This window comes from Ambystoma mexicanum, chromosome 8 (assembly GCF_040938575.1).
Source record: "Ambystoma mexicanum isolate Mex_15411 chromosome 8, UKY_AmexF1_1, whole genome shotgun sequence".
Lineage (NCBI taxonomy): Eukaryota > Metazoa > Chordata > Amphibia > Caudata > Ambystomatidae > Ambystoma > Ambystoma mexicanum.
Window position 1 is genome coordinate 356,365,295 of NC_090929.1, and position 15,336 is coordinate 356,380,630.

General features: G+C 46.0%; 1 protein-coding gene across 6 annotated transcripts in view; it reads right to left on the bottom strand.

Moving 5' to 3' along the window:
* Positions 1–15,336, bottom strand: part of FKBP15 (FKBP prolyl isomerase family member 15) — a 2,419,492-nt gene that overhangs the window by 2,001,260 nt on the left and 402,896 nt on the right. For all 6 annotated transcript variants that reach the window (XM_069609812.1, XM_069609811.1, XM_069609809.1 and 3 more), the window contains exon 7: positions 7,977–8,126. In XM_069609812.1, coding sequence (XP_069465913.1) covers positions 7,977–8,126 — 150 coding nt within the window. The remainder of the gene's footprint in view (positions 1–7,976; positions 8,127–15,336) is intronic.

Consider the following 15,336-nt stretch of genomic DNA (forward strand, 5'->3'; position numbering starts at 1 on the left):
AAATGCAATTGAATATTACAACACTCACCTTGCTACCTCAGCAAGGGGTAATAGATTCAAATGGACACCACCCACGCTAGATTACTTATTTAAAGTTATACCCTTCCCTGATGACATTTTGCGTCCAGATATTGTCATCCGAGATGGGATCTACGTTGCAGCTCTTCGTATATTTGAATATAAAGGAAGCCAAAGCATTATTTCTAAAAAAAAAAATTAAAAAAAACATTTGCATGCATCAGATAATCTTGTTAGGCTATCCGAAACAAATATGAAGAAACAAATTCGAGAATTCAGCTATCTACCCCTGGCTCAAAGTGTACTACAAATAACCAAACAAGACCAAATATGTGAACTGGCTCAAACAGCATAAAGCTAGTATGCAACTTAAAGATGCACAACTTATGCTGCGTACCACAGCCTCAAAAAGCTCGGCCATGATATGGGGTCTTATAAAAACTATATACACTGACCAACAGTCTATTACACAGATTAATGCGGTATCAGAGGAGTTATGGGTAGAATACTACAACTCTTTTTATGCTGATTTTCCTTGGGAAAATCATCCTGTACTAATGCCTCAGCACAACTTGCTTCCATTGAATATAGATGTAGTGGACATTCTGGAAAATATAAAGAAATTGAGCTCTTCTAGAGCCCCGGGCCCGGATGGGCTAACCAACGTAATGTTGAAAGCCCATCCTGAAGCGTGGGCAAATATAATAAGAGTAATATTTCAACAGGTAATCTGCTCTGAGAGAGTTCCCCACTCGTGGCAAAAATCTATTATCGTGCCTATCTATAAAAAGCAAGACTTATTTTTTTGTAAAGGTTCTACATTTGTAATTGAACCATATACAAATAAAAAAAATAATAATAATACAAAAAAAAAGCAAGACTGATTAGATCCTAGAAATTATAGGCCAATAGCACTTTTAGATGTGCCTGGGAAACTGTTTGCCTGTTTGATTGTGGCTGAATTTGTCCTATGGACTAAAGAATCTAACATTAATGATCCTTATCAAACAGGATTTACCTCAGGATTGGGGACCTCTATCAACCTACATGTGCTACATGCCATTAAGCATCAAGAGTGACAGTTGAAACAACCTTTATGCATGGCCTTCATCGACTTTGAAACTGCATTTGATTCAGTATGTAGGCAGCTGCTTTTTGATAAGTTATCAAGGAGCAACTGTCCCATTCACCTTCAACATTGGATACGTGAATTCCACACCAATACTTCAATACAAATAAGACTTGATGGATGGCAAACTAACTCATAGTATCAACACATAGAGGTCTTAAACAAGACCTGTTGTTTAATTTTTTCGTGGCAGACATAATAATTAACTTCATGGATATAATATCAGACTCTCCTCAATTATGCCGACGATCTTGTGCTGTTGGCTAGAACGGCCAGGGGCCTGCAAGCCTTGTTAGATCAATTAAAGGACTATGCCTGCAGCAACAAGCTGATTGTCAACTTGAACAAATCTAAAATTATGATAGTAGCTACCAATCATGCGAAGAGAAGGATTTGTCAGTCTTGGTCTTTACATCAGAAACCCTTAGATATTGTATCCAAGTACAAATATTTGGGCTTGAACGTCAATAATTTAATATCTGATGCACCGTATTATAACAAAGTTAGAACCAAAATGAGCACAGCTACTTCACAAGCTACATTACTAAATTACAAGTATGGAACATTCTCCCTGAAACTGATACTTACATTCTACTGCCAAAAAGCAGTTCCAAAAGTCTTATATGGCTCTGAGGCAATAACATGGTGTGATGAATCCTTCTGGTCGGTGATTGAAGACATTTTTTCGAACAAACTGTTGAATTTGTCGAAAACCATCTCTATGTGCATACTACGTTATGAATTAGGGATAATATCATTGTATGGCCTGTATATGTGGAGAATGTGCAGTTTATACCGAAAATATATTATGGGCTCTAAGGCCAGAACAATACTTGATACCTTTTCCAAATATAAAGAAATAACTGAACATAAAGTGATGAAAGAACGGCGAATGAAGGGTTAAGGATTATCTCCTTGAGACGGATGTAACTGAAAATGTATTGATTACCAATCCAAACAAAGCGAAAGAAAAAATGCTATGGGAGTGGATCCAACCACGATCTCAATGTGTAAAATGTAAACCTTCAAAAGTCTTCTGCACTTCGATTAAGAAACTCAGAACACCAGAATATTTTTCAATTTCCGGATGCAAAGTATCGAAATCTCTTCATCAGATTCAGATTGAATGTTTGCAACACAAGAGATATTCTAGCTAAATGGAAATTAATCTCCTCAACGGAAAACGTCTGCCGCTTCTGCAATAATCCTGAAGAACCGGAAACCCTGCCTCACTTGATAACAATCTGTCCATCCTTGCTAAATCATCGAATAAAACATTTCAAACAACACTTTGAGAGCTTTAAACTTACAACTGCTGAGCAACTGTGGCACTTCATGTATAATAGCAACCTAAACAAAGTCAGAATTGCTCTTATAAACTATTTAATGGCACTTGAACTAGGAAATGACAATTCAGAATGAATAATAGAGCTTGTATAATCAATTCTCTGTGCTGAAATGAAAGATGAGCAACGTCTGATTATTTTTTTGTCTATTGCTCTTATGTTTCGTTGCTGATGATTATGTTATATATCTTCTGTTGCTTAGTACTGTTTTGTATTTGTAATACTGAATATAGCATTTTTTTTCTTTTACTGTTTTGAACCTACATTTTATTTTTAATGATTTTAAACCTTTTGTATATGTAAAAATATTGAAAAGTTGAGTTTTCACCTATATCAATAAAAAAAAATACATTCTGTGGCCTGTTGTTTTCCTCTCCTTTAGTAATTACAATAAACTGTATTGAAAAAGGGACTTCAGAATGGTCTCAGCTGAAGTTCTTTTGCTTTATCAAACAAAATGTTCTGGCGCATGCACATTTATTTCAACCTTTTGAAGGGTATCCTCTTAAAAACTTTTTTTCTTCACCACTTGGAGGAACAGTCACTACCTGCCTTCTCCACTCATGATCCTGTGAGACAGCCACAACCACCAGAAGGCTTCGCCTGCGACGGCTGGCTATTCTCAGCCTTTAATCATCAAGCGGTATGCTTTAGAGAAACAAATCTTATTTTCTTTTTTTTAAAAGACATTTCTGATAGAAATATTTCATTTTTTCAATGTTTTATTTCACAAAGCAGATTGCATTTAGCTGCAAACTGCACCCGCTGGCTGGACACATTCCAGGGTGTCGTTTCGGTCCGTGCTGTGCACCCCTGCACTGGTAGCTTTGAGTTGGCTATTTGAGCAGATTTTGTTCATGTGCACTACAAGGCCCTTCCAACATGGCTGCCGTCTGCTTCCTACATCTGCCAGTCACCTCTGAAGCACAGTGAACTGCCTCCTGCAATCGGACTGACAAGGGCAGCCTTCCTTTAGCCAATCGGTAGGCTTCAGCCGGCCCCCTCATCCAAAAGACCTACAGCTAAGGCCCTGTCTGTGCCGAGAGGGGCCTGGAAGTCCTTCTGCTTGCGCCCCTCACCCCCCCCCACCTCAAACTATGAATCAGCCTCGAGGTATATACTGCCACCACATGTACTTGGACCCATGGACCTCTACTCTGCCCTAGAATCTACAAATGAATGATGGCTGAACTCTCCCACTGCCTCCTCAACTGTCTGAACCTTTTTACTTGCCTAGATTATCTGCCTTCCTTCCTTCATCTAACCTACTTCTCCTCTCACTGCATTGTACCACTATTTTGTACCTAGAAAATCGATTCTAGGTGTGTGTGCCTTTACATCTGTGCACCTTTTTTGCTCTGCATTGTACCACTATTTTTGAATTTAAGTGTGTGCCTTTTACATCTGTGCACCTTTTTTGCTTTGCAATTTGTGCCTCTTGTTTCTTAAATTCTATTTACCTTTTGGATTAGTTTGTGCCTTTGTGACTACTGGGCCACCTGGTGAGTTTAGCCAGAATTGTGCTATGCAGCCACTCTTCTGTCATTCCTCTACTATCCTCTGCCGCCACTATGGCTCTCACCCTCTCACCCATCTTCTCTAACTGCTAGGCTATCAGTTATCCCCCGCCCCTCACGAAGTCTGGGAGAAAAAAACATGAAAGACATCCTTAGTGCAAACCCTGGCCTTCCCATCGCAGACACCTATGTCAGCGCTTCTTCCAAAGAGGTCTTCAATGAAATCCTCGTCTCTGTCCCCTCTCCAGATCTCTGGGCCTCCCAGCTCATCTCTACTCTCTCTCCTTCCATATCCTCTCCCATTAATGGCAGAATCAAGTGGGAAGTCCTCTTGGCCGGCTTCTTATCTTCACGTTGCTTCGTTAATGTCTACCACACAGGCACCATCCTGGTCCAGGGTCCTCAACCTAACATCCTTCTCTTTGACCGGATCCTGCCGTCTCTCATTAACTTCCTTCCTTCTCCTGCATCTCCCCCTACTACTCTCTCCTCTGACTTGTGTACCACGCATCTGTATGCCACATAAGAAAACATTCAAAAGGCAGAGACCACCTCCACCTGGCAACTCTTAATGTCCGCTCAGCCAACATCTGCCTCCTTCTTGAAGACATTGACCTTGACATTCTTGCTCTTACAGAGACATGGTTCAATGCCAGCTCAGTCACTGCTTTCGACTACCTCCTCCCTGACGGCTTCAAGATCATATACAAGCCTCCACCTCACTGTGCTGCTGGTGAGGTTGCCTTAATCTTCTCTGAGTGGGTTCCTTCTTCCATTTTACCCACCCAGCCCTACTCTTCCTTTGAGAGCCTGGTGTACAAGTTGGTCATCTCTCCCTCCTCCACCATGACCACTGGCACCATTTACCGGCCTCCAGGCTCTACAACTCTGTTCCTCTCTGAATGGGCAGATTTCTGCTCTTCCTTAATTTCATCTACCTCCAATCTCCTCCTCTTGGGTGATTTCAACATCCAATTGGACTCCCCTGTCACAGCTTCCACTCTCTTCAGGGACCTCTGCACCTCCATTCTCCACTCCAACCCACTCGGCTCATCTTTTCCCCACTGGTCACCCCTCTAACCTGGTCAGACCCTTCTCTCCTTTCCTCCCACCTGGGCCCCTGGGGCCCTCCGAAAGTGACCCCCAAAGCCCTGGCAACCTCATTCAGCAAAATCTGCCTGATGAAACGAGTGTCAGCTGCTGCCTTTGCCTCCACCTTCACCCCCCCCCCTCCCACGCCCCACCTCATTCCTCCACTGATTCTGCTACCAGCAACCTGCATGCTACCAGCAACCTCCATCTGGCCATCACCAATACTCTCAACCTTGCCCCAGTCATGGGAATCCGCCTGAAACCTGCCTCTAAGCGCAACACCTGTTATGACTCCGATCTTGCAGCCCCGAAACGAAAGTGCAGAGCGGCGGAACAGAAGTGGCAATCCTCAGGCTCATCCTCTGACAAACTGGACTGCCGTCTGCCCCAAAGACAATACAGACTCTCCATCCGTGCCAAGAAAAGATCGCCTAATATAGGCACAAGTTTCTAGTGCATCCAACACGGCTGAACCTTTCAAGATTTGCAGGGAACTAGCCACTCCTTCTGCAATCGTCTGCTCCCAGTCTCCCTCCCAGGCCCTCTGCAACGCACTGGCCACACACTTTGCCACCAAAACTCAGGACATCCTGAGCTCTCTTCTCACTCACCCCCCCAACCCTTCCCACACCCCCATTGCCTCCCTTGGCCCTTCACCCTCCTCATTCCTCCCTCTCTTCCTTCACCCGTCACACCCAAAGTTACCAGAGTTGTCTGCTCCATGAAGGTCTCTTCTAAACAGGTTTACCCTTGCTCATCCAGAACCATCAAGGACAACATTGGCTCGCTTGCCCCCTCAGTCGCCGATTTCTGCAATCACTCTTGACACTGGATCTTTCCCCTCCCCCTCAAGCACTGCCTTGTGCGCCCCGTCCTGAAAAAACCTTCAGCAGACCCTACCTCTCCTGCCAACTACCGCTCTAATTCCATCACCCCCTTCCTAGGGAAACTGCTGGAGAAGCTGGCCTTGCCCCAAATCAACTCACACACCGAACTTGTTGGTGGTCTCCACGACCATCAATCTTCATTCCGAACATCCAGAGGCATGGAAACTGCTCTTCTGAAAACCTGTGAAGAACTGCTTGCATCTCTGGACTCCAGCTCCCCAGCTGTCCTCATCCTACTCAATCTCTTCTCTGCATTCGATACGGTCAACCATTCCATCCTCATACAAAGACTCCACGATGCCCTTGGAATCTCGGATCCGGCATTGCACTGCCTGACATCCTTACTAACTGACCGCTCGTCCCACGTCATCCTGGGCACCTTCTCCTCTCCCACTTCCTTCTCCACCTGTGGTGTCCCCCAAGGTTCTATCCTCTACCATTGGCTCTTTAGCATCTACCTTGCTCTGCTGGCACACCTCTTCTCCTCCTTTCACCGCCCCCCGCCCCAACATACAGTGTTATGCAGATGACACTTGACTGTTTCTCAAACTTCCTGCTGACTCCCTTGCACCTTCCATCATCCCTGACTGCCTGCCATTCAGTCCTGGTGCACCTCCAACTATCTATGCCCCAACGCCTGTAAAACTGAGATCCTTCCCATCGGGACCCCTGAACCCTCTTTCTTCCCTTCACTCTGGCCTTCCTCCATGGGCTCTCCCCCTGCTCCTTCTTCTGAACCCAGAAACCTTGGAGTCATCTTCGACTCCTCTCTCTCCTTCCTCCGTCACACTCAGGATATCGCCGCTATTCCTTCTAAAAGGAATTCTGCCTTTTCTCACTGTCCCCCAGAGGCTCAACGTTACCCCAGACCTAGTTCCCTCTAGGCTGGACTATTACAATAGTCTCCTCCTGAATCTACCTTCTACTCTGCAACCTCTCCCGCTAATCCAGAATAGGGCAGCAAGGCTTATCCCTGGCCTTCAACCCAGGGACTGCATCTCTCCTGCCCTAAAACGTCCTCACTGGCTCCGGGTTGCTGCACGGATCATATTCAAATCCCTCTGTATCATCCACAAAGCTGTCTGGGCCCGAGGACCTCAATATCTTCAACTTTATCTCACTAAATACTCCTGCTCCAGACCTCCATGTTCCTCTGGCACCAACTCTGTGAGTAGAGTGCTTTGCTAAACAGAGGGCAGGAGGTCGATCCCTTTCCTCAGCTGGCTCCCTACTATGGAACAGCCTCCCTCTGCTTCGGCGCCTTGAGCAGGACTTCTTTGAATTCCGGAAAGCTCCTCTAGACTTTCCTCTTTACCTCCTCCTTCCCATCTTCTCGCCTCTGCTAAACTCAAGTTGCTGGGATTGGTGTCCTGGGAACCTTGTGCATCCTCGGGGCCCCTAACCTCCCACACCCAATCGCCCAGCTTCTGTATACTCTCAGTACTTGCCTAGACACTCCCTCCGCCTTGGAGGCTCGCACTTACACCCAACATGGCTCCAGGCCGTTTAGCACCAAGCACTTCATCTGTTGCTCACTCACGAGCATGGACACTCCAGCACCTACCCCCCTCTGCCCTCTTCCTTGCTGCACTTGCACGTTCTGAATACTCACAAGGCATAGTAGGTTTGTCCTTTTTTTCCCTTTCCCCTCCTCTGTTGTATATTCAATATGTATCACTCCCTTTGTCCTGGAGGCGCTTTGAAACAGTATGTGCTTGCTGTATAAGCGCCTAACAAGCAAATAAATAAATAAATACATTAATGTGCAATCCAACAACAAGCTCTTTTTAACAATTCCACTCTACTTCAGTTATCAGTTTATTTTAGGCCTTCATCCTTTGCTCCAAAATTCCTGATAAACCCTAGATCAGTAATGATTCTGAAATACACCCCTAACAGCATTCAAACTGTGGCAGTACTATAATACTACAAAGACTCCAAAGATAGCTTATTTTTCTACATTTAAGGAGAGAAAATGAAAACATACCTGTCCAATCTCATTGTTCTGCAACAGCCACCCTGTGTATGCCACCTCCATAGAGTCTCCAGTTTCCGATGCCTGGCCTTCTCCAAATATAAGGTCTTGGCACAGCACAGATTCCAAGGATGGAAAGCTGTTAGACTTAGCTATGCATACCTACAATAAATAAATCATACTGGTCAGTGCATAATTTAAACCTTTTTACAACAGACCTAAACCACTTAAGGGATAGGTTGGGTTTATGTAATAAGGAAGATCCGCAGCCACCTCAGGTACGTTACAGGTCAGCCCTTTAATCTAGTTACTCTTAAATCCTTAAGTTACAGGAGAGGACCCCACTGGCTCCCACCACCCAGGTTATACCTTCCAACTGCCTGGGTTGGAACACCAACACACTGGCATTCTCACTCACACCAACACGTTTACCTTTCAACATCCAAAAACAAAAAGGAGAAAACTGCAAAATGTTGGCGGCCCTAGAATTCCAAAAACAGGAATTCTGTCTTCACATCTGGATTCAAGGCTAAATACTGTGACGAATCTCCAGATGTCGTCATTTCTCCCCTAGGGGGAGTGCTTCCGCATGAGTCCAGGGAGATGAGGCTGCTACCTGACAGTCTCCCTGGGGGTGGTACTCAGCAGGTGGGTCTCATAGGGAGGGGAGCCCCTTTTGGGATTAGTGACGACCTGAGGCGAACACAGTATCCCCATAGCCCACCTAACCCTGACGCACCTTCCTGCCCCCCTCCCACGAGTGCCTTTCCTAGTGTACCCATTTACCTTTGCCATACCAGCCAGGTAAAAAGTATTGAGACGAGGAAGAGTGTGGAATCCTCAAGGGACATGTATCCTTATGTACTGAGACGAGGAAGAGACCAACTTACTCACTGGGAATCCTCAATATCAGTACTGGGATGAGGAAGAAGAGCAGAAGCATAAAGAGCACCTCTACTGAACAGTCTAGATTCCTATTGGAAGAGTTTTCATTAAAACAGAAGAACAAGTTACTTACCCCTGGTAATGTTCTTTCGATTGGATGTTCCTCCCACGTATTCCTCATCTTATGATAATTATTCCCTCCAGCTTCAGCTGCTTCAGAATTGTTTTTCAGCAGTGGGCACTGTGTGCAGTGTCGTCGAGTCGATGTCCCTTGAGGGCCTCCGTTCGACGTCATCAGTATAAGTAGTGCATGCAGCGCCCGTTGGCTTCAGTTTAGTTTTTTCCCCCTCCTGAAGAGGAATTACCAGGCGTGCCATAGACCGTAGGCTCTCAGAAAGCGTAAAGTGTAATAACACGTAAATTGTACGACGGGGTAGGCTGGGAGGGGCGATGAGGAATACGTGGGAGGAACATCCAATCGAAAGAACGTTACCAGGGGTAAGTAACTTCAAATGGATTGTGTCCTATCACGTTTTCCTCATCTTGTGATAGACTCCCAAAGCAGTAATAATATGGAGGTGGAAGTATCAATTACATTTAGATCTTATCATGGACGGAATGAAGGACCGCTTTTGAAAACTGTCCTCCCAGACTGGAAGATGAATCCAGGTAGTAATGTCTTACGAAGGTATGGATAGACGACCAAGTGGCTGCTGAACAAACATCATTGATTGGGACACCTCTTTGAAGAGCAGCAGAGGTTGCCATGCCCCTTGTGGAATGTGCCCTTAGGCCCTCCAGCAGGTCCTTGCCCGCTAATCTGTAACATTCGCCAATAGCCAGGATGATCCATCTAGATATGGTTTGTTTAGTAACTGCAAGGCCCAATATGGGACCAGTATAGCCAATTAATAATTGGTAATCTTGGCGAAATGTAGCCATTCTCGATATATAAAAACAGAGCCCTTTTTAGGTCCAGTCTATGCAATCTTTCCTCCTCCTTTCCTGGATGAGGAGGTGGATAGAAAGTTGGTAAGGTAATGTTGGAGACTACCTTCAGTAAAAAAGAAGGCTTTACCTTGAGAATTACCTTGTCTTTATGACAAATCGTATGAGGGTTTTGCAGGAAAGGGCCTGCAAATCGTTTACACTGCGGGCTGACGTTATTGCGATAAGCAAAACAGTTTTTAACGTCAAGATCTGGTGGACCACTACATTCTGTGTAAACACCTTACATCAGCAGCAAACCTCTCATCTAACGCCACACTATGGATAAAATCATTCCTCAGTGATGGAACTATGAAAGTATTCTCGCCCAAAGCCGAAGCACCCCCTTCCCCCCACCCCAGTCACCTGTGGAGTGCCACAAAGCTCCTGTGTGGCACCCACTTTATACAGTATCTTCACAAAGCCACTCTTTGACCGCCTCGACGACCTGGGTGTCACATACACCAACTATGCAGATGACACCCAGGTCCTCATACCCATCTCAGGAGAACACGACAACGACACAGCCACTATCAATGCCATATATCGATCTTTCCAAGATTGGATGGCGCAGCATGGGCTATGTCTAAATGATTAGACCGAGTTGCTTATCATCGGATCTCAGCACAGAATCAACAAACTAAATCACCTCTTTAAGTCATTCATCATAGATGGTCACACCATTAAAGTCACTAATGAGGTAAAAACCCTTGGCAGCCACATAGACTCCTCTCAATTTTAATAAACAAGTTAATGCCACCACCTCTGCCACTGCATACAGATATAAGCTCAGTGCTTGCAGAAAATTCCTCACACCAGCCAACTGTCTTTCCCTAGCCAGAGCCTTAGTCCTTACACGCCTCGACTACTAACGCACTGTATGCCGAGACAAAGATTCAGAATATACAGAAGCTACAGGTCCTACAGCCCTCAGAGCTGCACTCAACGTCTCCAGATCTGCACACATTTCAGCCATCAGACCCTAACAACACTGGCTACTAGAACAGGAACGCATCATTTTCAAATCGCTCAACCTAACCCACAAATGTCTCCACCTGATGGCCCCCGCCTACCTGTCCAACAGTATCTCTCTAACACAACGATCTAGGCCTACCCGAGCAATCTATCAGCACACCCTTGCCACTCCTAGATGCAAGCTCCAAAAGGCAGGTGGTAGCAGTTTCCCCACTTTTGCCAGCAAACTCTGGAACTCACTGCCTCTCCCACTCAGATCTCAGGAATCTTTATTGATCATCCAGAAACAACTCAAAACGCACCTCTTCACCCAAAGTTTAAGTCACCAAGCACTCCCTCTCACTTAGCTCGCCACCTGTATCCGAATTATATGTATGTTATTATGTTCACACCTATCTTGGAATGTCCTTCTCTTCGCTGTGTCTTCCCTGTACTTGCTTGTGCAACTATTATAATTTCTACACTCTGTAAGAAAGCGCGCCGATGCCTTAGGGCTTGGCGCGCTATATAAGCATAAACATTTTTTTTTTAAATAAAGCATTAAAGGGCATGAGTGTAAAGGCTCAAAAGGAATGCATGTTAAAAACTTTAACACTAGATTGAGGTCCCATGCAGGGACATTGAATGGGACTGGTGGATATACATTAGTAAGGCCTTTCAAGAATTGAACAATCAGAGGGATTCTAAAATATGAATTCTCCTCTGAAGAGTGTTTAAAAATGGAAATTGCAGCTAGGTAACCTTTAATTGTTCCAATTTGGAGCCCCAGATTTGCCAAATGTAACAAAAAGGAAAGCATCGTAAGTGTGTCACATAGAAAGGGAGCCACATTCTTATCTTTGCACCAGTTGCTGACCTTGTTCCAATGGCAACGGTACAAAGATTTTGTTGCTGGCATTCTGGCCGAAAGCAAATCTCCATTACGTCATCAGGGAGGTCACAATCCTTGCATCTCAGCCTTTCAGAAACCATGCGTGAACGCTGAGTATCTTGACATCTGGATGGAGAACCCGACCTTCCTCTTCCGAGTGAAGAGCCTCTCTTTGTGGAAGACTTATTGGAGGGCAGATGGACATGTCCAGAAGATCCAGATACCACGTCATCTTGGCCCAATCCGAGGATATGAGGATCATGGGTTTCCCAAACTTTCTCAACCTCCTGATCACGTGAGGAATGACTGGAACTGGAAGGAACACGCACAGGAGTGGAAATTACCAGTCCACCATGAATGCGTCCCCCAGAGCTCCTCTTGGAGGAAATTCCCTTGAGCAAAAGAGTTCGCACTTCCGGTTGGTACTGGTTTGCAAACAGATCCATTTGAGGGGTTCTCCAAAGGGTAAAATTCTCTTGAAGGACTTCCCAAGTTAGTTCCCACTCGTGGGATACTGTGCTCTACCTGCTCAGAGCACCCGCCGGTGTGATTTGCTCGGCGGCTAGGTGAACTGCTAATAGAGAGATTCCTTCTTGAATTGCCCATAACCAGAGCTGCATTGCCTCTCTACACAGTGGTAGTGACCCTACACCACCTCTCTTCTTGAGGTAGTACATGGCCACTGTGTTGTCCGGTATCCGGTCATTTTTGTCATTATCAGGACATTCTTTCCCCGTACAGATGGCAGTAAGGCCTCCAGCGCTAGTCTGATTGCCCTCGGCTCCAAAAGGTTGATATGTAGTTTGGACTCCGATGAGGACCAACGACCGCTGATTTTCAGATCACTGGTGTGGGCTCCCCACACCGTGAGAGAGGCATCCGTCACTACTGTTCTCTCTGGACATGGCTGCCAAAAAGATCCTCCCTTGAGAATGTCGTCTTTGCAAGCCCAACACAGAAGGTCCTGAACAATTCTGTTAGGAACTTGCAGGTGGTCTGACATTCTGCCTGAGAACTGGGACAACTGAGTCCTGAGAGCCCATTTGAGGGATCTCCTTTTCAGGCGAGCCTCTGGCACCAGTAAAATGCATGATGCCATAAGACCGAGCAACCTCAGAAAATCGAAGGCCGGAAGATGTTGGGCGCTCTGGAATTTGTAACCATCTGCAGAAAGTGCTGAGCTTTCGCCGAGGAAGTATCCAGGACTGCCTCAATACATTGGAGTCTTTGGGGGGGGTATCAAATGAGACTTCTTGTAATTGAGGGAGAAGCCCAGTTTGTGAAGAGTGGCAGGTTACGCTGAGATGTTCCTGGTCCTGCTCGGGTGAACAAGCTCTGATCAGCCAATCATCTAGGTAGGGGTAGACGTGAATACCCCCCTCTCCTGAGAATCGCTGCCACCAGTGCCATCAACTTGGTGAAAACCCTTGAGCGGAGGTTAGCCTGAATGGCAGAACTCGAAACTGATAATGAGAACCTTGAACCTCCGGTACTTTCTGAGCTTGAGATGGATTGGCACATGAAAGTAAGCATCCCGAAGGTCCAGTGATACCAACCAGTTTTGGAGTTGGAGAGCCTGAAGGATCTGAGAAAGGGTAACCATCTTCAACTTGTCCTTCCTGAGGAACTTGTTTCTGAAGTCCAAGATGGGCCTCAGTCCTCTGTCCTTTTTGGGAATCAGAAAGTATGGGGAATACCAACCCTTGTTCCTTTCCACTACAGGTACATGTTCTATTGCACCTTTCTCTAGTAGGGTCAAAAGCTCCTGCACAAGGAGCGGATCCAGAATTTTGAAAGAGTTGTTCCGCGGTGGATGATAGTGAGGCCTTTTTTGAAACGGAAGGCAGTAACCTTGGCCCACAATTTCCAGTGCCCAAGCATCTGAAGTAATGCCCCGCCACAAGAGAATCTTCTTGGACCTCTCACCTGCTTGTCCTCTTCCTTTTCCAAATGAAGATTAGATAAAGGACTTACCCCTCCAGGAAGATGATACCGAATAGGGTTGTTGAGACTGTCGAATGGCGGCGCTAAGGGATTTAGCTGCCGCCTTTGAGGTCTGCAGATTTTCCAAACTCTCATCCGCCTTGCTGCCAAACAGCCTCGAGACGTCAAAGAGCAGGTCGAGTAGTCTAGCTTGCACATCTGGCGCAAACCCGGACTTCCGCAACCATGCAAATCTGCGTTACACTGTGCTAGCCGCCATGGATCTGCTGATGCTGTCTGCAGTATCCAAACCCGACTGGAGACATTCACCCTTTGCCTCCTTACTATCTTTGATTGCCAGGAATCGGTCACTTTCCTCTCCTTCCGGGATGTGGTTAGCCACCACAGCAACACAGTTCCACAGGGGAAAAATAAATCGATAATATGCAAGTTAAATTTGTCAACTTCAATGCAGTACCATCGGCAGTGAAAACTTTTCTCACACAGGAATCCACTCTTATCCCTGTAAGGAGGGATGGATGGGTAAACTGACTGCTTGGTAGATGTAGCAGCCTCAACCACCAAGCTTTCTGGTGTAGGATGCTTAGAGAGATACTCCGGGTCACTGCTGGATGGTCTGTACTTCCTTGAGAGGTTTTTATTTACTGCAGCTGCAGTCTCTGGTGTCTCCCAAATTGCAGAGACCCTTTTCTGTAATGCCACATGAAAGGGCAAAATATGGTCCCCGATGACCCTGGTCCAAGATGTCCGTCATGTCATCCTGCTCAAAAGATGGAGTGGGCCTACTCCATCCTAAAAATTCGATAACCTTTCCCATAAGTTTTCTATATGATTCAGCATGATCAGTTGGGTCTGGTTTGCCAAACTAACTCTGGCGTGGTATCCAACCCACTGGCTTACTGAGGGTTATTGTATACATCTCTTAGCCTGGACTCATCAGCCATTAGTTCCTTTGGCACATTAGGGGTGCCAAGGTGTAGTCCAAAAGGTGGTGTATTATCTCAGAAGGAGGTTCCTCCTCATATATGGCTGACACAGACTTAAAATAGTCCTTTTTAGGTAAAGGTTTGTAAACCTTTTCCTGTAACACTACAGGTTTCGACAATGTCGTCGTAGTCGTCGATTGCTTCAAAATCTGTGCCGATTTAGTCTACGTCGACGGCTCAGATGCAAGAGTCGGCGAAGGCATCGGAACTGTCGACTTCAGTGCTTCTTTGACGTCGACCGTCGAACCGAGGCCCTCAAGGGACATCAACTCGACAACACTGCACACAGCGCCCTCTGTCGGGAAAATAATTCTTAAACTGGAGAGGTAATTATCACAAGATGAGGAATACGTGGGAGGACAATCCATTCAAACAGGGAATTCCAAATCGAGGAGGCCCTCCTTGGAGGGGCTGGGAGATTTGAACCCTGTACAAGGAAGGAACAGCAGAGGACGAGAAAGCTACCTGCCTGCAGTTATTTCACCAAAAGGTCTGTTGTGGAAAGGCTGGAGTGAGAGACAGGAGGCAGAGCACCCAGTCGAACTAGAAGGCTGAAGCGAAGGAACTGCCTGGGGGCACAGAGGGGCCGCAGTCCCTGGAAAGATCGGGGGAGGCCAGGAGGCCTCTTGTCACAACCCGTTATCCGTCGCTTTAGCACCCGTGGAGTAAAATGGGAATAAGATGGATCAGCCCCTCATCCAAGATGGCACTGTATTGTTCCTCT